Source organism: Scyliorhinus canicula, chromosome 2, assembly GCF_902713615.1.
Source record: "Scyliorhinus canicula chromosome 2, sScyCan1.1, whole genome shotgun sequence".
NCBI classification, from domain to species: domain Eukaryota; kingdom Metazoa; phylum Chordata; class Chondrichthyes; order Carcharhiniformes; family Scyliorhinidae; genus Scyliorhinus; species Scyliorhinus canicula.
The window spans coordinates 230,866,384-230,892,722 of NC_052147.1; the positions used below are offsets into that span (position 1 = coordinate 230,866,384).

Consider the following 26,339-nt stretch of genomic DNA (forward strand, 5'->3'; position numbering starts at 1 on the left):
TACACCGGGCAGCACGAATGAGTAGACACCAACAACCCCCCCACCCAAGGGAGCATCCACCCCCACCTCCCAGGTAACCACCAGCCCTTCCTCTGCTCCTTCTCCCTTAACTCCCCCCAAACCTCTCCTTCACACCCCCTCTCCCACCACTGTGAACCACGCATGTGGCTATCAATGCCCTCTATGTGTCTCCTCAGGAAAACCTCTCCCATAATCGTCAGGAGAGAGCCCAGACTGGCGGAGGGGTGCTGGATATAAAAATCCTCATCTCCTTCAAGGAGCGTGCCCTGGAGGTGACTGGGGTGGCCGTGGACAGAGCGGTCACCAACATGGAGGCTGGCGGACGCCGCAGAGGTGAGGAACCACTGTGCTCCACTGGAGGACCTGTCACATGAGTAGTGATTGGCTTACTGACTGACCCATCCCTCCCACTGACCAAATGTCCATTCTCCCGCAGGTCCTCCAGCTGATGGCGCCGGCCCATCCTGGGTGGCCCCTTCTTCTGACTCCGAGGAGAACACCTGTGCTCCCCTTGGAGCCAGAGAACCCCTGGGTGTTCGGATGTTGCGTGTATGGTGTTGCCTCCTGAAGTGTTCAAGCACAGTGTCCAGCCATCAAGGTGTGATTGGGATGCTAGGCAATGACCCCACATACTACATGGCCCACCCACCCAAGGAATCCACTTGCCATGTGTGAAGAGCTCACTTAATCACGATTGCAAATTCCCTACTAGTAATAGCCTTCAGCCGTGCAGCCAGAGGCATTGGCAGTCGGTGGAGGTTATGGGCCCATCGGTGGGATGGATGGGCAGGACCAAGGGTTGCCCCAGGAACGGGTACACACAATTCAGGGGTTGGCATGGCAGTGCCATGAGCGGTTACCTCCCGGTTGTCCGCCCCAGCGCAGCCTCTCACCGACCACTGGGGTGGCAAGTCCAGTGTCCCTGGGCTCTTTGCCTGTGAGCAAAGATGGCGAGTCACCTCCTTGGCTCACCACAAAAGCCCTTCCGACAGGTTCACATTTTTCAAAAGGAGTACTAATCGGTGCCAGCGTGAGCAGTTGCTGGGGAGGCCACTGAATGACAGGATATGGGGTGGCTCCCGTTAATTGTATGGAAATGGGGCTTAAGTGATGATAATTGGTTTCTCACCATCCCGATTTCGCCAATGGGAGCTGGCCGGTTGCATCGCAAACTGTTTGATGCCTGGCTCGGATCTCGTTTCTCACTCTCCCGCTATTCACCAGCCTCATTACACTTGAGTGAGAGTGCAGCGAGGCCCCCAAGATCTCCACAGGGCAGTATTTGCTTCTTACCGTAAACTTGCTTGATAGCTCCCTCTTCTGAAAGACTGTTGCTTTTCAATTCTTTGTTCTTCAACTGGGCAGTTTGCTGCCACTAAGAAATGAGCAAATGTGGAAAGGAAAGTAAAATGTTTCTGGCATTCATTATAAAATTAATCGATGAGCATTTTGTTTTCAGCAGAATAATTGAAGTGATAAAGTTTCTCACTTTGCCGTGCTTTTTCATTGAGAGCTTTGTCGCCCTGGCTTTGCAGGGTTACCAAAGTGAAATAAACGCCTTTTCTTTCAAGTAGTTCTGCATGTTTTCCCTGTTCCACAGCTCTTCCATGCTCAAAACCAATGATCACATCAGCATTCCTTACTGTGGATAAACGATGAGCGATGGAGATTGTTGTCCGACCCAACCGAACCTTTGCACAAAAATAATTTCAACAAGCTTCAGAAATGTTGAATTTAATGTAATTAGTTACTTCATTAACTAAATTATATAGGACAGAAGATGGGTAGTAAAACAATAATGAAATGAAATGAAAAATGCTTATTGTCACGAGTAGGCTTCAATGAAGTTACTGTGAAAAGCCCCTAGTCGCCACATTCCGGCGCCTGTCCGGGGAGGCTTGTACTGGAATTGAACCGTGCTGCTGGCCTGCTTGGTCTGCTTTAAAAGCCAGCGATTTAGCCCAGTGAGCTAAAACAGCCCCTAATGCAATACAACAATAAGAATAACAGCAACAACATTAATCCTTTATACGGTGCCTTTAAAGTTGGAATATATCCAATGGAGCTTCTTAAAGGGGTAAAGCTAAACATACAGCAAACCAAGGAATAAATAATGAAGAAAGGTCACCAAACACTTGTTAAAGAGATAGATTTATAGGAAGAGCAGGGGATAGAGAGGCAGGCAGGTTTAAGGAGAACAAAAACATGGAAGTGGAATTTAGACAGACAAAAGCACCACCGCTAAAGAAATGAAATGAAATGAAAATCGCTTATTGTCACCAGTAGGCTTCGATGCAGTTACTGTGAAAAGCCCCTAGTCACCGCATTCCAGCGCCTATTCAGGGAGGCTAGTACGGGAATTGAACCGTGCTGCTGGCCTGCCTTGGTCTGCTGTAAAAGCCAGCGATTTAGCCCAGTGTGCTAAACCAGCCCCCAAATTGCTTATAGGCAAGGGTGTGTGCTGAAGAGGGATGCAATAAAGGCCAGCATCACAGGACTGGGGAACCCCTGGGGAGGTTGGGACTCTGAGGGAGGTTTCAGAGGATATGTGCCAACCGTTTTTTTTTGTAATGGAAACACACCTTGTCCAATGCATTTTGAACAACCGCCTCACTCTCGTTGTCTAGTGCTGACGTTGCCATGTCCAGCAACAGAATTTTGGGGTTTCTCACAAGAGCTCGAGCAATGGCAATGCGCTGCTTTTGTCCTCCACTCATTTGACCCCCCCCTTCACCCACAAGGGTGTTAAATTTCTGAAAAAGAAATGAGTATGTATGAGCAAGTCGAGGAAGAAGTGAGTTAACACACTATCAATTCTATTTGTCACTACGGCTCCAATTCTGTATGGTCTGATGAACAGAAACTCCCCTCTGTTGGACAACTGTAGGAATCCAATGTGGAGTAATTTAGAATCAACCTGGCTCATTTCTATTTAAGTGTGGTGTGCAGCACAAAACTGCCAGTGGAGTTAGAAAAAATGGCACAACTGTGCAGCAAGTTTGCTTTTTGGGAATACCGGATTTGAGAATAACAAGACCTTGTGCCAAAAGTTGGAAAATTATGTCCCCACTCTTAACACCCTACATTTGGAAGAATAAAAAACATTCAGCAAAAATTACATTTTACATTTTGTTTCTAGAGGATGGCACACTATTCAAATATCCTGTGTATGCAAAGATATCTTGGCTATTCCCAAAAATATAAAAAGGAACTAATACAAGGGGTGGGATTCTCCGGTCGCTGATGGTGAAATTGGGTTCGGCGATCAGGCAGAGAATACCTGATTCCGACCAAATCCGGGGTGGAGCAGCTTTTGTGATGCTCTGCCCCCTCCAAAATGGCATACTCGGAGAATTCGCCACACGTCGTATCAATGGCCTCAGGCCATTGCCTGCGGCCCACCTCACAATACTTCCCCCCCGACTGGCCTTGTTCCCGACGGCATCGGTCGCGTGTGGTCACATCCGTCCGGAACTCGGCGCGGTGGCTGCGGACTCAGTCCAGCACCGCCCCAGTCGGGGGAGGGCCGATCCGCGGGCAGGGGCGACTTTGCCAGGGGCTGGGAGCACTGTTGGGGGGGTGGTCCGGGGCACGCTAGCCGGGCAAAGGGAGGGGCAATATTTTGCAGGCCGGGTCCGGGAGCGGCTGGTGCCATGTTGCACAGCGTGGCTGCTGCAGGCTGCCGCCGTGCGCATGCGCGGCCACAGACCGGCAATTCTCTGGGCCGTATCGGCAGCTAAAGCCGGGTGCTCTACACTGCCGTGATGCTAGCCCCCAGCCAAACGGAAAATCGGTTGCCGTATTACACTATTTTTTCTGTCGCAAAAAACGCCACCTTTCCCACGCTGGCATGGGGACATAGCCTCAAAATCGGAGAATCCAGTCCAGGAATAATGTATTATTCTTAACAATGTATTTTGGGGCATTTAATAAAAAGAGACGTTCACATAGTTTTAAAGGACTATCTGTATATTTTTCCCTCACTTTCCATATTACAGAACAAATAACAACACAATTTTCACAGGATCTTTGCAAAAATAATCTGACATTTCCCTCTTGTGGAGGAGATTAGTATAACATCATGTTGGTGCATCCTGCACAAATTTGTGAAAGAGTAATGCTGGAATAGTCTTTCAACACATGAAGGAAACAAATTGACAATCCTATTAAGTAAAGATTTTATTTCCATGTGCCATTTTTATTTTGTGTTATTATCTTCATTAGAGTATTTGGTTATTTCCATCTATACCTGTTCCTTACAATTCTGAACTAAATAAATTAATTAAGGTAACATCAATTATATTGCCTGGGAGGGGGGGGACAGTTCCATTGAGTCACTTTACTATTTGGATACCGACTTTTGCCACATACAAATAGTGATTTCTGGATGATACCTCTGGCAGATCCATAATGAAGTTGTATGCATTGGCTTCCTTGGCTGCTCTGATAATCTGATCCTTTGTCAAACTGTCACAACCATAGCGAATATTCTCTTCAATGGTGGTAGCGAACAAGACAGGCTCCTGCTCAACGATTCCAATCAAAGAACGCAGCCATTGAATATTCAGAGAGCGGATATCATGGCCATCCAGTGTAACCTGCAAGAACAAGTCAAATTTATAACGACACAAGATATAAGCAGTACTTTGTATTAACGAGGTTGATTTATTGTAAGTCGATACATTATTTCAATTATGATCTATAAATACTGATATGGTGGGTGGAATTCCCCCATTTTAAGACCAAGTGCCACGCCAGAGGCAGAAACGTGGAGTGATTTCCACTGCCGAGGCCGGCAAGAAAACACGCCAAATTTTCCAGCCTTGATCTCATTAATTATGCACCCAAGTGTTTTGTGCCATATTCGGGGGCAGGGCAGGCCTGGATGGTGCGTAGTCTGCCGTTGTGTCTGGGTGCCATATTGAAAAGGCACTATTGAATAAAGAAGGCGAACAGCTGGAGAATGAAGATAGATCTCTGGGAGCACTGGGACTGAATGCTGGATCGCCGAACATTTAGGCTTGAGGATTAATTATCTCCTGGACACCTAATCTGGAAGATCCACCAGTAGATGAATCCCAGACGTAATGCTGTGGTGTTCCAAGGTCTAGGATTGTGGGCTGCCTCCATCCTGAACTCCCAATGCAGCCCCAGATGTTGATCAGGTGAGTCTCGACATCTGCATGCCACATTGTTCCAAATATGTACCACGTCTATGTTCTATGTCGGTGTGTTTTCCTGCTAGCATTGAAAATGAAAATCGCTTATTGTCACGAGTAGGCTTCAACGAAGTTACTGTGAAAAGCCCCTAGTCGCCACATTCCGGCGCCTGTCCGGGGAGGCTGGTACGGGAATCGAACAGTGCTGCTGGCCTGCTTGGTCTGCTTTAAAAGCCAGCGATTTAGCTCAGTGAGCTAAACCAGCCCCTTGCAGAGAATATGGTGTGTCTGTGGGAGGGGGGGGGGGGGTCTGTGGGGGGGGGGGGCTGCTAGCATTGCAGAGAATATGGTGTGTCTGTGGGGGGGGGGGGGCTGCTAGCATTGCAGAGAATATGGTGTGTGTCTGGGGGGGGGGGAGAGGTTGGGCCTTAATGGGATGCAAATTCCGGCTTCTGGTGGGTTTTCTGACCAGCCACATGGTGGGTACCAATGGAAGGTTTCCCTTCAAAAGCGTGTGAAACTAATTGCTGGGCCTCCCGCAATATTCTCCCCCCTATGCCCGTCATTGAACGTGCTAGCAGGGGCTTGGGAGAGTTCCACCCTGTTTTTAGAAATAAAAAGTAATTAAAGAATATGAGATGGTCCGACTTGAATCCTAAACACGAGTGCTATTTTATATATTCATTTTTCCTAATAGGTGCACAATATACTTTGGCAAGTAGAAATCCAAACTAATTTAAGATCACTTTTGCTCCCCACATTTTGGAATTCATTGCTTTGTCCAAAGAAACAACTTGCATTATACTGCAGCACTGTTCCCATTTCCAGGATACCGCAATGTACTTCATTGCGAATGAATGACTTTTGAAGTATGGTCATTGTAATTAACCATGTAAATAATTTGTATACAATATGATTCAGGAAACTTTCTGCTCTTTTTAAAAAAAAGTTACCATGGAATCTTTTACATCTTTAATAAAAAATGTTATTCCGTGCTCCGAGTTCCAAGGCAATGTGCAGAGTGGATGGAGCAAGCCCCGAATCCATTTCCTTCCTTTCTCCAAAGAACGATTCAAATTCAAATTGAACCCAATTCATAGTGCACACAAGAGAGACATACAAGATCCAAGCTGACAAGAACATGCATTGCACCTGATCTCACACTTGTTCCTACTCTTGATCTTAGCCAAAAGGCGAAGAAATGATGGAACCTTTTAAATCTAGCTGAGAGGTAGATACGATAATCTATCATTAGACTTGAATCTTTGTCCAAGTTATGTAGAACTATGAGGTCTTTGCTGCTTGAATTCATGTTTAGTTAAGTGAAACCACCCTTATTGTAAAAGAAAGAGGTTTCTTGTGAATACTTCTGGTAATTTATAATTGGTGTTCGCTCGACTAAAGGTAAGATGAAATCAAATGTGAAATATGCTTCTCACACTGCACTGTTATGAGGTCTGACTACCTTCTCCTACCTCGGTAGCTTCAGAGGTTGTTCAACCTTCTCCAGCACATAGTTGCTACGCTTTATCCTTTTACTGTGCTTAAGGCATCTTTTGTTTGGCCTCCTTCCATCGATACATAGAATCATAGAATTTACAGTGCAGAAGGAGGCCACTCGGCCCATCGAGTCTGCACCGGCCCTTGGAAATAGCACCCCACCCAAGGTCCACACCTCCACCTTATCCCCACAACCCAGCAACCCCACCCAACACTAAGGGCAATTTTGGACACTATGGGCAATTTAGCATGGCCAGTCCACCTAACCCGCACATCTTTGGCCTGTGGGAGGAAACCGGAGCACCCAGGAAACCCACGCACACACGGTGAGAATATGCAGACTTCGCACAGACAGTGACCCAAGCCGGGAATCGAACCTGGGACCCTGGAGCTGTGAAGCAATTGTGCTATCCACAATGCTACCGTGCTACCAAATAACTCTCCTCCCTCCTTTCTCTGATGTGGGCCAATAAAATATCTTCTGAGAAATCTCAAAACTCAGAGGCCGTATGCCTTGCAGTATACCCTCAGACAAGCCAGTGTGATCTCAGTTAGGTGCTCTTAGTTCTTATATTGTTTCTCCGGGAGCTTGACCTACATATGATGACCCCAATGCAGAAAAGAACTAATAATAATCTTTATTAGTGTCACAAGTAGGTTTATATTAACACTGCAATGAAGTTATGGTCATAGCAGATTTACACCAGTGGCTGCAAGTGATAACATTTCCAGTGAGCAATCAACCACAGAGTAAAGTCAAAATCAGAAACTTTAACAAGATAGTAACCTGAGGGAGGGAAATGGTTTTTCGATGCATGCTGAATATTGCAGGACTGAATAGAAAGCGAACATCTGCAGTTGAGAAAGGAATAGCATATGTGGCAACCTATAATATCCCAAATGACAATGCCTGTAAGCTATAGGAAATGTTTATCCATATAGAAGGCAGGCAATCATAAAAAATGCTTTAGTATTTATTTATAACTTTTGAAAACAATTTGAAAGCATACCATTCCTTGTTTAGGATCATAGAATCTCTGAATGAGCTGTACTGTGGAGCTTTTACCAGACCCACTCGGTCCAACAAAGGCTGTTGTTTCACTGGCCTTAATCACCATACTGAGCCGGTCAAGAATCTGAAAAATGTATAAAGGCAAGTCATAACCTGCATGAGTAAAATAAATGAATAATATATATACATACATACAAAGAGAAGATTTGTAATGGAGGTGATTTTGAATATTCTTTAAATATTCATTTATTTTAAATTTAATTTATGGGGCAACATGGTAACAAACACATCCATAATGCTGTGAGAAGGTACTTAGGGAAGGTCAATGTGCGGGATTCTCTGTTCCCCCAGCCGGCCAATGGGGTCTCCCATTGTGGGCAGCCCCACGTCGTCGGGAAATCCACGGGTGGGGGTGTGCTGCCGGCACAACAGAGAATCCCGCCAGTGCGGAATCCAGCCTGATGTGTGGGTTTCACATAAAAATAAAGTGTTAACGCCAATGCAGAATTCATGGGGTGGGATTCTCCCCTACCTGATGGGGTGGGGGGTCCCGGCGCCGAGGAGTGGCGTGAACCACTCCGGCATTGGCCTGCCCCAAAGGTGCGGAATGCATGCGCATGCGCAGAGGGGTTTGTCTCCGCACTGGCCATGGCGGACCGCTACAGCCGCCGGTGCGGAGGAATAGAGTGCCCTCACGGCACAGGTCCGTCCGCGGATCGGTGGCTCCTGATTGCGGGCCAGGCCACCGTGGGGGCACCTCCTGGGGCCAGATCCCTCCGCGCCCCCCGAGGATCCAGGAGGCCGCCCGCGCAGCTAGGTCCTGGCGGTAAGTACCGACTCTAATTTATGCCGGCGGGACCGGCCGAAAACGGGCGACCACTCGGCCCATCGTGGGCCAGAGAATCACCGGGGGGGGAGGGGGGCGCTGCCAGCGCCGCTGACCGGCGCGGCGTGATTCCTGTCCCTGCCAAATCCCCGGCAGCCGGCGGGGGCAGGATTCACTATGCCCCCCATGGCAATTCTCCGACATGGCGGGTGCTCGGAGAATCCTGCCCGTGGACTTTCACGAACACCAGGTCCGGCCCGCTAATGACATGCAAACGGTGCGTTCCGGACCACATTGACGGCGCCATCAAAGTGATAAAGAATTGCGATTTGGCGTCAAATCAGCGCCTGCTGTGATTTTAGCATCAGAACCTATTCTCCGCCCAATAACGTTTTGAGATTTTGACGTTAGCCCACGGAGAATCCCGCCCCATGCCTTCCTTTATATCTGGAAGACACCTCCTGCTCGTTGGTTTGAGAATGCTATCTTGGGTGGAATTTTCCTTTCTGGGACTAGGTTCCCTGGCGGGGGTGGGGATGTTTCCCACTGTGGAAGCCAGTATTTACGTGCAGTACCGTGTGACTCCCACAACATTAATTATGAAAATGGAGATTTCCCACCTTTTTATATGGCAGGGCAGATTGGAAGGCAAGTGCCACACCGTCATATCTAGGCACCAGTTTTAAAATGCGCCCAGACATCAGCTGACCCACCGTAGAACATAGAAGATCCACCTCCTTGAGGATCCTGAAGTCAGAATATCCACGTCATTGATGCAAAGTCACCCACTTCAGCACTTGGTGATCCAGGGTCAGGTCGCTGGAGGCCTCAATCTTGTCTTTGGATCTTTGCGAGCTGCCCCAAGCCTTCATCAGGTAAGTCTGACTCAAGTTGCTCCAGATGTGTTCTGGGCCAGCATGAGTCCCCGCTGGCAGCACAGAACATTGGGCGGTGGGAATGCAGTTCTGGTTAGACCTTCACCTGCATCCCATTAGCAGGATGAAAATCAGTTTCCCATCAGCCTCTGGCAACCCGCCATGATGAGTGGAAAAAGAAATCTGCTGCCATTTTACACCGGTAGGAAACCCTTTAGTTCCCATCATATTATCCCGCCCCCCGAGCCCCTCTGCACCACTTATCATTAAACCACGGGGGACTCGAAAATCCCTGTACTCAGAGGTAGATTTGTTCTTGACTAGGAGAAAGATTATCTTGTACAAGAGGTGAGTATCCAATTAAATAAATACTAGTCAATGTGACATCATAAATGCACAACATCATGGAAGGACTTGGACTGGCTTGATTGCTGAATGAGGCTGCAAAGGAAATATCCCAGGCTCTCTTCACTAAGGTCCTGAGATTTTTCCTGATTTTTTATTCTCCGAGGAGATCAAGTGGCTCTGGGTGGATGGGGAATACCTGCGTTGGGATACATGTGGCATTGCAACAATATGGGGCAGGCTGGATGAACCAGTGGCAATATTCCCATCTATCATTTTCATCTTTTCACATGAAGCTCACTTTTAATGCATTAATGTCATATAACCAGCAAAATGTGCCAAACCTCGATCATTTGTAGTGTATTACTGGTGTAATAATGTCATGAATGCTGACGATATCAATAAAATTCAGAATCGACATGCTATGAAAATGTTTATGATTTTACTTAACATCACATTAGTTTAAGCACTTGCACCCTTATTTCACTCTGACTGCAGAGCATGTGCCACCTGTATTGTGTAAATAAATAAAAACATGTTTCAGAGAATACCTTGACTTCTGGCCTGGAGGGATAATTGAAGGTCACATTGTGGAATTCAATATCACCTTTTACTTTATTCAGCTTGTATCCTTCTTCTGACATGCAGTCAATCTCAGGCTCCTAAGAAGAATTAGTTTATTATTCTAGTTTGCTGAGTTCGCACCATTTTAATCTGAACCAAAGACCTGAAAAATAATACTTGAACTCACTCGGTCTATAGTTTCAAATATATTTGTGGCAGCTCCACGCCCAGAGGCAAATGTCTCCAAACAAGGTGAAGCCTGACCAAGATTCATAGCAGCTACTAGTACTCCCAGGAACACCTAAAATAAAATAATACAATTTGAAGCTCACTCTAAATTCAACATTGATGTATGAATATTGATAAAATTGGGAAATAATAGCTGGTATTGAAAAATGGATTTCAAAAATCTTTCAAATGATGAGACTGCGCTAACTCACAATTTTTGGAGGAAAAATTTGTGTGCTGCCAGAATTGACATGACATGGACACTGCGGCTAAAGATGTGCAGCAAAACTTGCTGCAAGCTGAGCCTCAGGCCTCCTCCAAACCCAGAAAGCTGCAGATGCCAATCAGGCCTTCGGTTAGGCCCTTAGGAAATTTGGTCAGCTCTGACATTGAACCAGTTCGTAGATAACTCCTGGGAGGGGGTGGAGAGGTGAGCAGGACTAACAACAACCTAAAATACTTGAGAGGAGCCGAGAGGAACAATCTTCCTGTAGCACAGAACAAGAAGCTTACTTTACGACTTATGGGGAGCCTCCAGAAGTCTCTGGAAGGAATGCTAGTTAAGGCGTTGTGGACCAGGAAAACTGAATGGAGCACACTCAGTTTATGCTCTGCCAAGTCAATGTTGAGTGTGGTGAAGGGGCCTTAAAAGGACACTGATTTGCATAATCAGTATGCCGAATGCCTGTTTCAGGCAGGCACCCTGGACACTTGGACGTTGTCAGTAAACTTTGAGGGAGGAGCGTGACAGATCGCAACCTGATTTTGGAGTACCCCATTTCAGATTTGATGATTTTTAAACCAAAAACACTTGGTAGTTAATTACACTACCACTGTATTTATCCAAGTAAATATGAAACGTGGCTTGTTCAAAACTATATCTTAAAAGTAATACATTAAAAATTAAAGCAGCTGATCTGCAAAGCAAGTTTTACACCTTTGAGTATGGGAATTAGAAGCAGGAGTAGGCTATTATGCCCTTTTATCCTACTCCTCCCATCAATCAGATTATGACTGATCCTGTGGGCAAGAAGCTACCATTCTACCCGATTTATTTTTGGTCTGAAGTTTTCTTTTATATTCATTACGACTTCATTACATGTCAATTAACAATTGGACATTTTTCTATAAATATACCTGTAAAAGACCTCCGGGTGTATATTCATTCTGTTCTATGACCAGCCGAGACCCGTACCAAAATGCTAGAGCATAGCATAAGAAGATTATCATCCAAACATAGCCCGTGAAAAATCCCACGATCATGCCTTTCCTAACACCCCAGCGTTGAGCGTAGACCAAGTTTTTATCATACCTGTATAATAGATTTTGAAATAATAAATAATGAATAATTATTTCGAGAGCATATTATTTTATTTTGCAGAATGTTTTTTTAAAAACATTTCCTAATATCCAAAATAGGACATTAGGAAATGTTAAAAACAGCTTAAATAAATTCTGAAGCTTGGGTCATCTCCTCGTCTTTCTTATGTTTGTCAGTATAAATCCTGACCTATTATTCGGATTATGGATTTGCAATCTTTGATACAGGCTTCATTGTATGTATCAAATAGCTTTTATCTTTTTTTATTAATAATTGATACAATATGTAAAAGAACAATTGTACCATGGTAACTAACCTTTCCACCTCTTTTTTCTCACCACTGAACGCAGCCACTGTTCGTATGGATGAAAGTACTTCATCTGCGACAGCACCAGCTTTAGCATAAGCCTTTAATCCAAGCCCAGTCAGTTTTGAGACAGACTGTAAAACAATTATAGTTAATATTATTCCAATACACCAACCATGTTCTCTATTAAAACATGCCGTTGTATGCAGGTTGATTTAAATATTCAATAGTTTGCATTATAATGGATTCTGCACATATATATCAAATTGAACCCCTACATAGAAGCCTTTAGAAAATTAATTAATAGCATTTTCAGTCATTTACAACAAATTTCATTTGTGACTACAAATGCAATGATTTATGACAGTGGGGAGGGTGGAACCAGGAAAGTAAAGACCTGTCAGATGAATATCATTGGCAAGGGAGTTACTAGAAACTATTATTAGGGATTGAGTGATTGAGCATTTGAACATGTACGAACTGATCATGGACTTGTGAAGGATAGGTCATGCCTACTAATCTGGTTGATATTTTTTGTGGCTGTCTATCAAATGTTTATGGATATGGATTTTAAATTTAAATTAATTAGATAAAGTTATCAGCAAAAATGAGACTGCATGAAATTGGAAGTAACTTCAGAACACCTTTCCACTTGCCCCATCACCCACATTCTCTCTCCCATAACTATTGACTCCCACAGGAATCACATTCAACCTCCCCACCAACACTCTTCAACTCTCCCCCTTCTATCCTATCCAAGTAAATGTAGAGGTGGTCCCCTTTAGTCCCAAAAATTCCTCCCCAGTTTCAATAGACTTACCCCCCTCAGCCTTCCGACATTCCTGAATCCGAGTCACTTTTCACATTCCCACCAACACCCCTCGGCACCCTTCACATAATCACTGCCCCCTCACCCACCCACCCTACTGGCTCCCACTTCCACCGTTAACCAACACTATTCCCTCTTTATCACTGGTACACTTGGTTTGACCCACAGGAATCACCAGTGACTCCACCCCCCTCTCCTTGACCACCCCCCTCCCCGTACCCATCCACACCTCTATACAAGCCCTCGCAGCCCGCAAAACAACATACTAGCTCATCCATTGCAAGCCGCTGCTGAATCCCTCTCTTTCCCATACCAGCACCAATCTCCCCATACCCCTCTGAGATTCACATTCACTCCACCTCTTCACTCCTCATCTTCCCATCATTTCCCACCCAGCACTGATCCTCACTGACCAGCACTACCTCCTGTGGCCTTCCACCTGCAGTTTGATGATTTGAACTCTCGAAGAATTTGCTGGTTGAGCATTCAAGCCCTCAAGGAAGTGAAATACACCAAAAACAACCACCTCCTGGAAGCTTCTGCATGGAGATCTACGTGGCTTATGCTCCCCCCCACCCAGTACACGGTGTTCCAGAGTCCACCCTCAGGAGACCTCCATGTGCTGCTCAGCTCCACAAGCCGCCCGAGGCCTTCTTAAGGTAAGTGCCGACTTTTACACGCCATGTTAGTCCAAATGTGTACTGGACCATTGGCATTGCGGGAGATTGTGTGTGGTGGTGGGGGTAGTCAGGGGAGGGTGGGTGGGGGGTTGTGATTGGGCCTTCATTTGCATCACATTAGCAGGATCAGGATATAAATAGTTTTTACACTAGCCACTGGTGGGACCTGTGACTCGCCATGGAAACTGGGAGTAGACCTACCCGCCATAATTTTGCGCCAGTACAAAATAGATTTCTGAGTACCTGCTGCATTGTGCCACCTTGCCCACCATTAAACCCGTGACAGGGGGCTGGAAAATTCCACCTCTTTTCTTCCAAAAGGCAGTAAATACAGGCTCAGTTTAAATTTGCAATATTGAGACTGACAGATTTTAATGAGTATTGATATCAAAAGATATGGATCAAAGTCAGGTAAATAGAGTTGAGGTGCAGATTAACCATGATCTAATTAAATGACCGAACAGGTTTAAGGGGCTTAAAGGCCTATCTTTTCAATTAATTGTCAAGATCATTTTCAATGTAACTTTATGTCCAGGTATCTGAAGCGAGAGTCCAACCAAGCAAAGGTATATGCCCTCTGTTTAAGAGTTTTTATTTAAAAATTGCACAAGATCTTTGTTATTAGAAAGATGTTGTGGAGTGTGGTGATCAGAGTGATTATGTGCAGTATTATGTCCTAAGCATTCAGGGATGTTTTATGGTCAGTACCTTTGGCTTGTACTTTGGATGTCTTGGTGTGATCCGATGCAGCTAAAAGGTAACTGCTGCCTATCTAAATGCCTGGATTCTGAGAAAATGTGTTCTGGCAGGCATTAAGGAGTGCTATGCATTGAGGTGAGCTATGCCATTTTTTAATTTATTAAAATGATTGCGGTTGCCTTGAAGAGCATTTGTCTTGAGCATGGGCTCTTCAGGAAAAGAGAGAAGTGAGTAAAAGGAATAGGACAATTTGACATTTGTCAGGATCAGTCTCAAATTCCGGGCTTTCCCAAACTAGTAGCTGTCTATTGTCAACTGGGTCTTACTAACTGAGATTGGAGAATTGCATAACTATGCACTTCTGCTTGAGTATTGGAACAGATGTTGCATGGCTTGTGAAACTGAGCGAAGTGTAATTTCTTTCAGTTTCACATTCTCTGTTGATCTCACTGAGGTGTGAGATACGTTATAATCAATATGCCTAATTGATGCAACAGGGCTGCTTTACATGCTGCCAGATTGTGCACACGAACACCTTCCCTCGCTTGTTATCCTGCTTCAAGTGTTTGGTTTGCAGGAGTCGCTTTAAAGTATCTACTGACGGCAGTAATGGACCAGGCACATAAAACTCAGCATTTAAACTACTGCAGTATTATGGGTTGGATTATGAAAGGTAACTTTGATGCATTAAAAAACAAGAATTTATGTAGAGTGGGATAAAATCCAGACACCTGGGCTAATGTTAAAATGACTAGTACCAATATAACCTCAACAAGTTTCATGAACTCAAAAAGATTTTATGCTATTTTATCTACAATGGGATAATTGAACAACTGTAACAAAATTATCTTCCTGCTCGTCTAACATTCAAACAACAGCTAAAACAGCTAAATGAATAGGATGGGAATAGAGGGATATGGTCCCCGGAAGGGGAGGGGGTTTTAGCTCAGATGGGCAGCATGGTCAGTGCAGGTTTGGAGGGTCGAAGGGCCTGTTCCTGTGCTGTGATTTTCTTTGTTCTTTGACAGTTTTATTTTTTTGTAGCTGAACCAATGAACTATTATGGTACAATATGTCGCATCTCTGAGCATAGCAGCTCGTATTATTCACCCTGTTTTTGAATATTTCCACATTGAGGAACTATGATTTTCTCTAGATCCATTAGAATTATTCTGCTTTTCTATTTCCTTCTCACTGCCGTTGCCTTCCTGAAACCCTCAGGGCGAAATTCTCCCAAAACGGGAGAAATCGTCAAACTGCCGTAAAACCCGGGCGGGTTTTACGGCATCGCGCCCCTTCCCGACGGGGGACCGATTCTGGTCCCCCGTCGGGGCTAGCAGCCCGACGTCGGAGGCTCCGACAAGTCGGGCTTAACGAAAATCGTTAAGCCCGCTTGTCGGACTTAGCGCCGGCTGACGCGTCATATGACGTCAGCCGCGCATGCGCAGATGGGAAGACTCCACCCGCGCGTGCGCGGGTGACGTCATCGCGTTTTTGCGCGAAACCCGCGCATGCGCGGTCCGGGTTGCCCCTCAGCCGCCCCGCGTATTGATACTGCGGGGCGGCGGAAGGACAAATAGTGCGCGGGCATCGGGCCCGCTGCCCGCGATCGGTGGGCACCGATCGCGGGCCCATGGCACCCTTGGCACGGCCGTGGTACTGCCGTGCCAATCGGTGCCATGGTTATTTTTTTCCAGGTAGTCACGACGTTTTTACGAACGGCAGGACCAGGTGTGTTTGCCGTTCGTAAAAAGGTCGTAAAGGGCTGGGACTTCGGCCCTTCTAACAGCTGTGAATCGCTGCCGGCCGTAAAAAAACGGCGGCAGCGATTCGTGTCGGGATTTCGGCGGGGGGGTGGGAGAATAGCGGGAGGGCGTCAAAAAAGTCGGGAAGGCCCTCCCGCTATTCTCCCACCCGTCGTGGGGGGCGGAGAATTTCGCCCTCAGTATTTGGTTACTCTTTCACATCGAACTTAAAATGAATCAACCTACAAATTATCAAGTCTGATTTGTAATTAACTTGTACCACTTCCAATTAAATACTCATTTTCACCCACCTAAAAGTCAGAATTTCTGGAAAAACTCAACGGGACTCCTATCACCTGCCAAGCGAGAAATAGAGTTGTCGGGCAGAACTTTCTCCATGGCACAGTGGGTGGGAAAAATGAGGTGGAAGCCGCTGTTATGAAGGGTGGCTTCCTTTGCCATATTTTTAGGAATATTTGAATTAAAAAGTTAAGGGCTGGGTCCCACGACACTCCACTAGCAACTTGGATATTTGAAAGATTGGGGGTGCCCTGAAATATCCACCCCCCCCCCCCCCCCTCCCGCCTCCATGGAACCTCTCCATCATGGAACTACTCCCCATGAACCATGGAACCCTCTCCATCATGGAACCTCCATCCACAATGGAACGCTTTCCTCTTTCCTCCATGGAACTCCTCCCCATTCCCCTCAACTTCTATGTAATTCTACCACCATGGAAGCCTCCCTGGCACGATCCCTTGCACTTCCCGGATGCTGTCTCTTGCATTGCTCCCAGCACAGTGTGAGGGGAAAGTGCCTGGACGATGCAGGGAGCAGTACCAGAGGACAGTGCCAAGAGGCAGTGCCCAGGCAGAGGTAGGGTACTGATTATGCATGATCTTCCCCCCGTGGTGATGCACTCACCTGTGCAGCTCTGGCAGGTTCTGCTCACTATGTGCATGTCATGGGCAGCAGTTCCGCTTCTTGGTGGTGCGAGGGAATGCCAACATGAATGGACAACTTAAGGGGGTGGGGAACGATCAGGCGTAAAGGCCTGATAATTATATTGAAGTATATCTTATATACTTATATATATGTATGTCGGGACACCCGTTGCATCATTGGGGGCGGGAACAATTGCAACAGGAAAACCCGCCAGCATAAAATGCGACTTGGTACTTCTGTGGGATTTTCCGCTGCCTATCCCGCCCCCTGAAAATCGCAGCCGAAAATCCCCTCCCCACAAGCGGTTTAGGTTGAAGGGAAAAGTAGAAAAGTTCTGACAAAGGATCATCGTCCTGAAATGTTAACTCTGCCTCTCTCTCTTATTGGTACTGGCCGATCTGGTTTTTACATCAGATTTCCAGAATCTACAATACTTTGCTTTTTTAGTCTTTTTCGTACTCATCTTGTGTGACCTTCCTAAACTTGCGAGGTATCTTCAATTCTTCACCTGTGCCTCAACCAACATTGACCTTCCAGGTTCAAACTATCAATAACGCCTGGTCATTGTAAAGGGTCCTAGAGTACTGGGGCTGGATTCTCCGATCCTGCAGCTATGTCTGCAGGATCCGTCTGGTCTTATGGCCAGAAAGTTGGCGCCACCCCCGCACCGATCCTCCGTCCAGTGAGGGGCTAGCAGCCCCCAGCTTTACATGCAGATATGCCATGTGCACGGCGGCGGCCTGTGGTAGCAGGCTGCGCAACATGGCACCGGGTGCGCGCGGACCCGGCCTGCCAAAAACTGCCCCCCTGTAACCAGCATTATCACTCTCAGACCACCCCCCACCAGCCCCCAAGCTCCCGCCGAAGCACCCCCTGCAAGTGGAATGGCTACCCCATGAAATGAAATGAAACTGAAATGAAATGAAATTAAATGAAAATCGCTTATTGTCACAAGTAGGCTTCCAATGAAGTTATTGTGAAAAGCCCCTAGTTGCCACATTCTGGCACTTGTTTGGGTGGCGGTGCTGGACACAGACCGCAGCCGCCATGCAAGGTCCCCGAACAATGTGAGTACACGCGAGTGATGCCATCATGGACCCAGCCCATTGGGGGCGGAGCATCGGGGAAGGCCTCAGTTGACGTGCTGAGCCGTCCATTCGGCATGCGGCATACTCCCCGAGTACACCGCTTTTGAGGGGCGGAGCATCGCAAAAAATGGCACCGCCCCCGATTCCAGCGTAAACGTGGTTTCTCCAGCCTATCGCCGAACGCGATTTTGCCGTCGACGATCAGAGAATCCAGCTCCTGATCTTTGAAAGTGAATACTCTTCCCAATACATACACATACCCAGTCAACACTCAGCAGAAAAAGACCAATAGTAAATATCAAACTTGCACTTTCCACTTCAGCAGAAATGGAACTTATCAATGTCAGAAATGCTTTTCACGTGAAGCTAGATAATTGCAGTAGGGAGAATGGAATTGCAGGGTTTGCTGACAGGATTAGATCACGTAGGGTGGTAGGTGTAGGATATGGCTCAGATCAGTTGGGTTAAATGCAGTTTCTGTGTTGTATATTCTGTGTAACCTGAGAAACATGTGATGGATGCGCAGTTCTGGCACAAACTGTTGTGTATGCAATTATTTCCTCACCAATGCCATGAGAGCAGCTCCAAGACCAATCAGCGGACTGACAGCAATAATAACCAGTGTAAGCTTCCAACCGCTGACAAATCCAAGCAGGAATCCACTAACAAAAGTCGTGAAACGTTGAATAAAAATCCCAACTTGATCAGCAATGGCATCATTGATTTTGTTAATATCACTGCAAAATATGAAGAACATTGAAGGCACTCGTGTTCATCAAATTGTTTTGACAGAGGTGTAATGCTGAAGCATAAGATTATTGTTATAATTGTAGAATACAGACACACGCCGCCTTCATCCTGCGCCCACACATATATGGTAAATTTAGAACTTAACTATTGGTTCAGCTCTGTGTTGTTCTGCTGCAAAGCTGTTGCTGTAAAGTCAAGTGAATCAAAGAAAACAATGGCAATCATTTCCAAACTGTACACTGGCATGTGACAGCAATAGCAAATTATTGAAGTATCTATATATAGCAAATTATTTCACGTCTTCCAAAAGTGGTCTCGACACTGCTACAGTCTAGGAATAACCTAACTCTTAATCACTCATCAATTTTAAGGGCTCGTTGCAATTTGTAATCTCTGCGCCATTAAGTAGTAAGACAATCTAATGTCTGGAATTCCCGTCCGGAAAGTATTGGTTATTAACTGGACCATTATGCTGAGGCAGAGAATGGGGATCATTTACTTTCTTGTAACGAAAGAGGAGAATAATGGGCATAAAAGGGCTTAAAACCAAAGACTGTGCGAGGAAAGAAATAGATTTTACATTTGATATGGCGGCGTCATGAACATTTTCAGCAATTTTCACCTTGTTTTAGGATGGGAATAGAAAAGTCGGATTCTAAAAATGACGAAGCTGGACTTACCACGACGTTCCTGCTCCTAATCCACTTGGCTGTGAATTAGTTCATCTTTCAGGTGGGAGGTTAATAAGAATATGCAAATTGGGCTGTTGGTAGTGTGAAGTAGACCAGTGTAATTTTGAGAAACCAAAGGTAATGCCCAGTGGTATTGAGCAGCCTAATCAGCTGTTCTTAAACAATGAATGTTCCTCCTGGCTCCACCAAAATATTCCAGCCTGCAAGTAGCTTCTCTGTGCCACTCATCCCTATTTCATCTTTTAATGTTGAACTTTTAACTTAGTTGCCTAAAAGAGTTGCTGGATTTTCCACTGCCCCTCAATCAACCAGCTGCCTCGAGGCACTTATTTAGTGTCTCAGCTTGCTGGCGTTATGAAAATGAGGTCCGGCCATCAAAATGGATTAGGATTCTCACTGAGGACATGAGGTGTTCAACGTTAGGGCAGTACGGTGACACAGTGGTTAGCACTGCTGCCTCACAGCGTCAGGGACCCGGGTTCAATTCCGGCCTTGGATCACTGTCAGTGTGGAGTTTGAATTTTTCCCGTGTCTACATGGGTTTTCTCTGGGTGCTCCGGTTTCCTCCCACAGTCCAAAAATGTGCGGGTTAGGCGGATTGGCCATGCAAATTATCCCTTAGCGTCTGGGGATGTGCAGGTTAGGTTATGGGGTTACGGGGACAACCGGCCCGCGTGATGCCCCGCCAGCAGGGTGGTTCCGGGTTGTGTGGGGGAGGGGGGATGGGTGGTGGGGGCACCCATACGTCCGGTGTCGCTCTGCACAGTGGATGGTCAGTGAGATGCGCAGAAAGATGGTTGCCTTGTAAGCCACTGCATTGGCGGCTCCTGCCTGCACACCCCGGTCCTGGGGGGGTCACCCTGACCCCATGGTCCATCCCCTGGTCACCTCATGCAACTCATCCTGGGCCTGGCAGATGTCTCCATGGCCAGTGGTAGCACCAGTAGTTCCCAGTTTGGGAACATGCTCTACCTCCTCCCTCTCCCTCAGCAGCCAAGGCACTTGCTTCCTGATTTCAGATACCACAAGCAGATCTCACCATCGGTAATTCCTCCTGGCGGGGGTGGAGCATCATTGGAGGCCTGGAGAATACCGGGGCTGGCCTATTAATGATATGCCAATGGTGTTTACTGTGCAATTTGTATGGCCACGCCGACATGTGGCACAGAACGCATTCATGCCATTGTCGAGGGCTGGAGTATCGCATTCCGTTTGGCGCCCAGCACTGGCCATGGTTATTGGCGTTGGTCGACGGAAAATTCCATCCCTAGTCATCATGGCTCTGTGCCTGTAGATAGTTATCTGTGCCTTTTGTTAAGAAATTCCCTTTGCTGTTACTGGAAGTCTCCATCGTGTTGTTTCGAGCCACCACAGGAATCCAAAAGGGATTCTTGGACTGGAATCAAAATTAAATGTGGAGTGGAAGCTTTGTTTAAAGTGTCATTTAGAAAACTTAGTCTGGATTTAGGAATGCAATGCACTAAGGCAAAGCATAAGAACATAAGAGCTGGGAGCAGGAGTAGGCCATCTGGCCCTTCGAGCCTGCTCCGCTATTCAATGAGATCATGGCTAATCTTTTGTGGACTCAGCTCCACCTTCCGGCCCGAACACCATAACCCTTAATCCCTTTATTCTTCAAAAAACTATCTATCTTTATCTTAAAAACATTTAATGAAGGAGCCTCAACTGCTTCACTGGGCAAGGAATTCCATAGATTCACAACCCTTTGGGTGAAGAAGTGCCTCCTAAACTCAGTCCTAAATCTACTTCCCCTTATTTTGAGGCTATGCCCCCTAGTTCTGCTTTCACCCGCCAGTGGAAACAACCTGCCCGCATCTATCCTATCTATTCCCTTCATAATTTTATATATTTCTCTAAGATCCCCCCTCATCCTTCTAAATTCCAATGAGTACAGTCCCAGTCTCCTCAACCACTCCTCGTAATCCAACCCCTTCAACTCTGGGATTAACCTAGTGAATCTCCTCTGCACACCCTCCAGCGCCAGTATGTCCTTTCTCAGGTAGAGAGAAGATTTTAAAGCATGTTGTTGGGAGTGGACAATCATCTGAGCAGGAAAATCACAGGCACTAATTTGGGTTCCGAGAAGGGTTTGTGTATTTGACCACAGCCAATCTGTGTGCTTAAGAGGGATTTTGTATTAGTGGGACCATTGTAGTTTAAAATGTACTTTGTAATCTGGGATACTACTAGAATCTGTGTGTATTTGTTAAACTAAGGGGGAAGTAAAGGAGTACTGTATAATACTGCAAATTTTCATCTTTAATAAATGTTTTTTCTTGTTAACACTAATTAGTGGTCCTGTGACTTTATTCCTCCATGCTTTATAAAGGAAAAGGAAAAGTTACGATGATTTGAGCTAGGGTTTCATTCTGGGCTCTTCTCGCCCAGTTATAGTATCAACTGGATCATAACAAAAGATAATGTAAAGCAAATTAATCATTTAAAGCCTTTCTTCGTAGCTTCTATTTTAAAGTTGCAATTATTATTGGTGTAATTAGCTGTGTACCCAGTATGAATCTTTATTGGGACAGTTGTTTTCATAGCCAAAGGAAAGCTGTTTTAGGAAGTTAAATAATATACTTACTCTGACATCCTTGTGTTCAATTCTCCAGCAGAATTACAGTCAAACCAACCAATCTCCATTCTCATAATTTGTTTGAAGTAAGCTTTTCTTATTTTTTGAACCTGCCGGGCTGCAGCTGTGACCCAGAAGGATATCTAGCAGAGGTAGATGTCACAAAATTAGGAATGCAGATTTGTTTTTATTACTACCTTCATCTTTTCTAATATGCGAGGCAATGAGTTTATGGGTTTGGGGATTAGGTAGCATGCTATTCTTTTCAATTCCAGATCACAATTTCAATTCAAACCAGAATGATGGACATAAAGTCCCCTCTCTCCATCTCAGGTATAAGTGTTCTATATGAAATGGATTTGGAAGTCTGAACATGTTTTCTAAAGGTGCATTTCATTCAACATCCTGGGGCTGTTTAGCACAGGGCTAAATCGCTGGCTTTGAAAGCAGACCAAGGCAGGCCAGCAGCGCTGTTCAATTCCCGTAACAGCCTCCCCAAACAGGCGCTGGAATGTGGCGACTAGGGGCTTTTCACAATAACTTCATTTGAAGTCTACTTGTGACAATAAGTGATTTTCATTTCGTTTCATTTCATTTGGTTCCTCCATTGGAGCAGAATTGATGGAGCTCTGCTATATATCTAGTTAAGCTATACTTGACTTGGGAGTGCAAAATGTAGATGTTGGGTATCAAAACAAACAGTAATAGACAGAGTAATGATTTTGAAATTCCTGGACCTTCGAGAAGAACATAAGGAATAGGGGCTGGAGTAGGCTGCATGGTGGCACAGTGGTTAGCACTGCTGCCCCACAGCGTCAGGGACCCAGGTTTAATTCCGACCTCAGGTGACTGTGTGGAGTTTGCATTCTTCCTATGACTGGGTGGGTCTCCACCAGTGCTCCACTTTCCTCCCGCAGTCCAAAGATGCGCATGTTAGGTGGATTGGCCATGTTAAATTGCCCCTTAGTGTCCAGGGATGTGTAGGTTAGGTTACGGGGTTATTGGGATAGGGCAGGGAGGTGGGCTTGGCTGGCGCAGTCTTTCAGAGGGTCGGTCCAGGCTTGATGGGCTGAATGGCCTCCTTCTGTACTGTGGGGATTCTAGGAAATTTGGCCCTTTGCGCCTGCTTTCCCATTCAATAAAACCATGGCTGATCTAAGTGGCCTTAACTGCACTTTCAAGCCTGCCACCCCCCCCCCCCCCCCCCCACCACCCACATCCCTTTACCCCCTTGTAAATCAAAAATCTGTCTAACGCAGCCTTGAATATACCAATTGACTCAACCTCCATTGCTCTCTGGGGTAGAAAATTTCAAAGATTAACAACCACCTGAGAGAAGCAATTCGTCCTCATCACCTTCAGACCCCTTATTCTGAAACTGTGCCCTCTTATTCTAGGTTCCTTCACGATGATAAACATAATCTTGGCATCTACCCTGTCAAGCCCCCTCAGAATCTTTCATGATTCATTAAGATCATTTCTCAGTCTTCTAAACTCCAATAAGTCCAGATGGAACCTCCTCTGTCTTTCCTCCAAAGGCAACTCCTTCATCCCAGGATCAATCTAGTAAATGTTCTCTGAACTGCTTCCTTAAATAAGGAAACTGAAAATGTACAGAATACTCTAGTAATATTATTGTCACAAGTAGGCTTCAATGAAGTTACTGTGAAAAGCCCCTAGTCGCCACATTCCAGCACCTGGAATGGGAATTGAACCTGCACTGCTGGTCTTGTTCTGCATTACAAGCCAGCTGTCTTAACCCACTGTGCTAAGCCAGCCCCTCTCAGCAGTTGCCTCTCACCAGTGCCCTGTATAGTTGTTGCAAGACTTTCTGATTTTGATATTCTATTCTATACCTTCATGCCAACCATTTTGATTCATGCACACAGACACCCAGATCTCTCTGCACTTTTATAGTTGGGTGGGGGAAGAGAGACAGTCTTTTTCAAAATGAAAAGTTCTGGGGCAGCACGGTAGCATGGTGGTTAGCCTAAATGCTTCACAGCTCCAGGGTCCCAGGTTCGGTTCCCGGCTGGGTCACTGTCTGTGCGGAGTCTGTACGTCCTCCCCGTGTGTGCGTGGGTTTCCTCCGGGTGCTCCGGTTTCCTCCCATAGTCCAAAGATGTGCGGGTTAGGTGGATTGGCCATGCTAAATTGCCCGTAGCGTCCTTAAAAGTAAAGTTAGGGGGGGTTGTTGGGTTACGGGTGTGGGGTTGAGTAGGGTGATCATTGCTCGGCACAACATCGAGGGCCGAAGGGCCTGTTCTGTGCTGTACTGTTCTATGTTCTATGATGATGAGAGGGGTGGGGTTGTGTTGTGTGTAGGAATGGTAGCCCCCTGTCCCGATCCCAAAGGATTAGATGGGACTGATGTCTCCTGCTAAAGTCCCTTTGCCCTGAAGGCAGGTTGCATGTTGAGTGTCAGGATAACATTTTGGCCGAAGCGGGGCCCACAATGGCACTTTCTTAATGACATCTCTGGGAAGTGGCTTTTGCAAAATTAATTATTTATGTTCGAAACATCTTAGATCCTTAGCCAGAATCTTTATATTGCCCCAATGGAAACTTGAGTTGCTGCTCTGAAACCTTTGACTCTCTTGTGAGGTAAATGGCCAGTGAGTATCATTACTGGAGCAGCTTCAGTCCCAGGAATTTCTGACCTGGAGTTTTAGTGGACTCGATGGGACAGAGCAGGATGCCAGTTTTTTTCTCGAAAGAATGTCAGTGACCCAATGCAGAAGTGAAGTACTGCAGCTACAGAATTGAAATATAATTCCATCGCACTGAAAATACAAAACTTGTCACCTTGCATAAATTTATTTTATATTCATTCACAGTGTATGGCATCATGAGCAAAGCCAACATTTATCGTCTATACCTGATTGCCTTTAGAAAGGTGTTAGGGAGCCATCTTCTTGTCAACAGAGTGGCTTGCTCGGCCACTTCAAAGGGCAGTTATGAGTGAAGCACATTGCTGTGAATCTGGAGTTACATATAGGCCAGGCTAGACAAGTAAGTTTGGCAAATTTCCTTGTCTAAAGTCAACCAGGTGGGTTTTTAAGACACTGTAGTTATGAAAATGAAAAATGCTTATTGTCACAAGTAGGCTTCAAATGAAGTTACTGTGAAAAGCCCCTAGTCGCCAAACTCTGGGAGCCTGTTACAGGAATCAAACTGTGCTGTTGACTTGCCTTGGTCTGCTTTCAAAGCCAGCGATTTAGCCCTGTGAGCTAAACAGCCCTTGTCATCATTCCTGAAACTAACTTTCTGGGTCCAGATGTATTTAACTACATTTAAATTTCCCAGCTGCTTGTGGGGGGATTTCTCTGGATCATAATTACAAGCGTTTGGATTACTAGCCCAATAGCATAACCATTATGCTGTTGATCCTTTCCCAATTTGTGAAATAGTAAATTAAGAAAAGATATTTGCCATCATTGGGAAAAGTATGATTTACTTGGTTTGCTTTTATACTTTGTCAGGAGATGGGAAGTTTATTGAAATAATTTCTTACAAATCAGTGGAATAAGTGAGTAACATAAGGAAAACTGATTGGCATTCATGTTATACAACAATTCAGAGCCTATCCATGTGACAGCCATTCCTTAATGCTTGAGATAATTCCCCATTCTGAATAACTATTTGATTCAAAACTCACATAAAGAGCAAGAAAGATATCTACAATATATATGTAACAGGTTACTGACTTTAAATCCCCCAAGTAAATATTAATTTATATTTGGATATCACTACTTAAGAAAATCTTGGCCATTTTGAGCAACATTCAGGTAAATGTGGTCCATAAATAAGTACTAGCTTGTTTAATAATAGGAAGTGTAAGAGATTTGCACATTGCTGACAGACTCCTATCATTGCATGACACAAAACATTCTCAGTTTAACTGGGGGTTGAAATATTTCTCACCTTAGAAACCATGCCATATTGATAAAAGCAAATTACTGCAGATGCTGGAATCTGAAACCAAAGAGAAAATGCTGGAAAATCTCAGCAAGTCTGGCAGCATCTGTAGGGAGAGAAAAGAGCTCACGTTTCGAGTCCAGATGACCCTTTGTCAAAGCTATAAGACAGAGAAAGTGGGAAATATTTATACTGTGGAGTGAGAATGAAAGATGAGTCATAGCCACAAAAACCCAAGG

The 26,339-nt window shown here is 45.5% G+C and overlaps 1 protein-coding gene across 1 annotated transcript in view; it reads right to left on the reverse strand.

The window, feature by feature from the left end:
• Positions 1 to 26,339, reverse strand: part of LOC119962011 (bile salt export pump-like) — a 138,597-nt gene that overhangs the window by 60,251 nt on the left and 52,007 nt on the right. Inside the window, 11 exon segments of the mRNA XM_038789760.1 lie at positions 1,315 to 1,396; positions 1,511 to 1,712; positions 2,604 to 2,774; positions 4,416 to 4,619; positions 7,691 to 7,816; positions 10,290 to 10,400; positions 10,490 to 10,603; positions 11,668 to 11,842; positions 12,168 to 12,292; positions 18,710 to 18,881; positions 22,192 to 22,325. Of these exon segments, the coding sequence (XP_038645688.1) occupies positions 1,315 to 1,396; positions 1,511 to 1,712; positions 2,604 to 2,774; positions 4,416 to 4,619; positions 7,691 to 7,816; positions 10,290 to 10,400; positions 10,490 to 10,603; positions 11,668 to 11,842; positions 12,168 to 12,292; positions 18,710 to 18,881; positions 22,192 to 22,325 (1,616 nt within the window).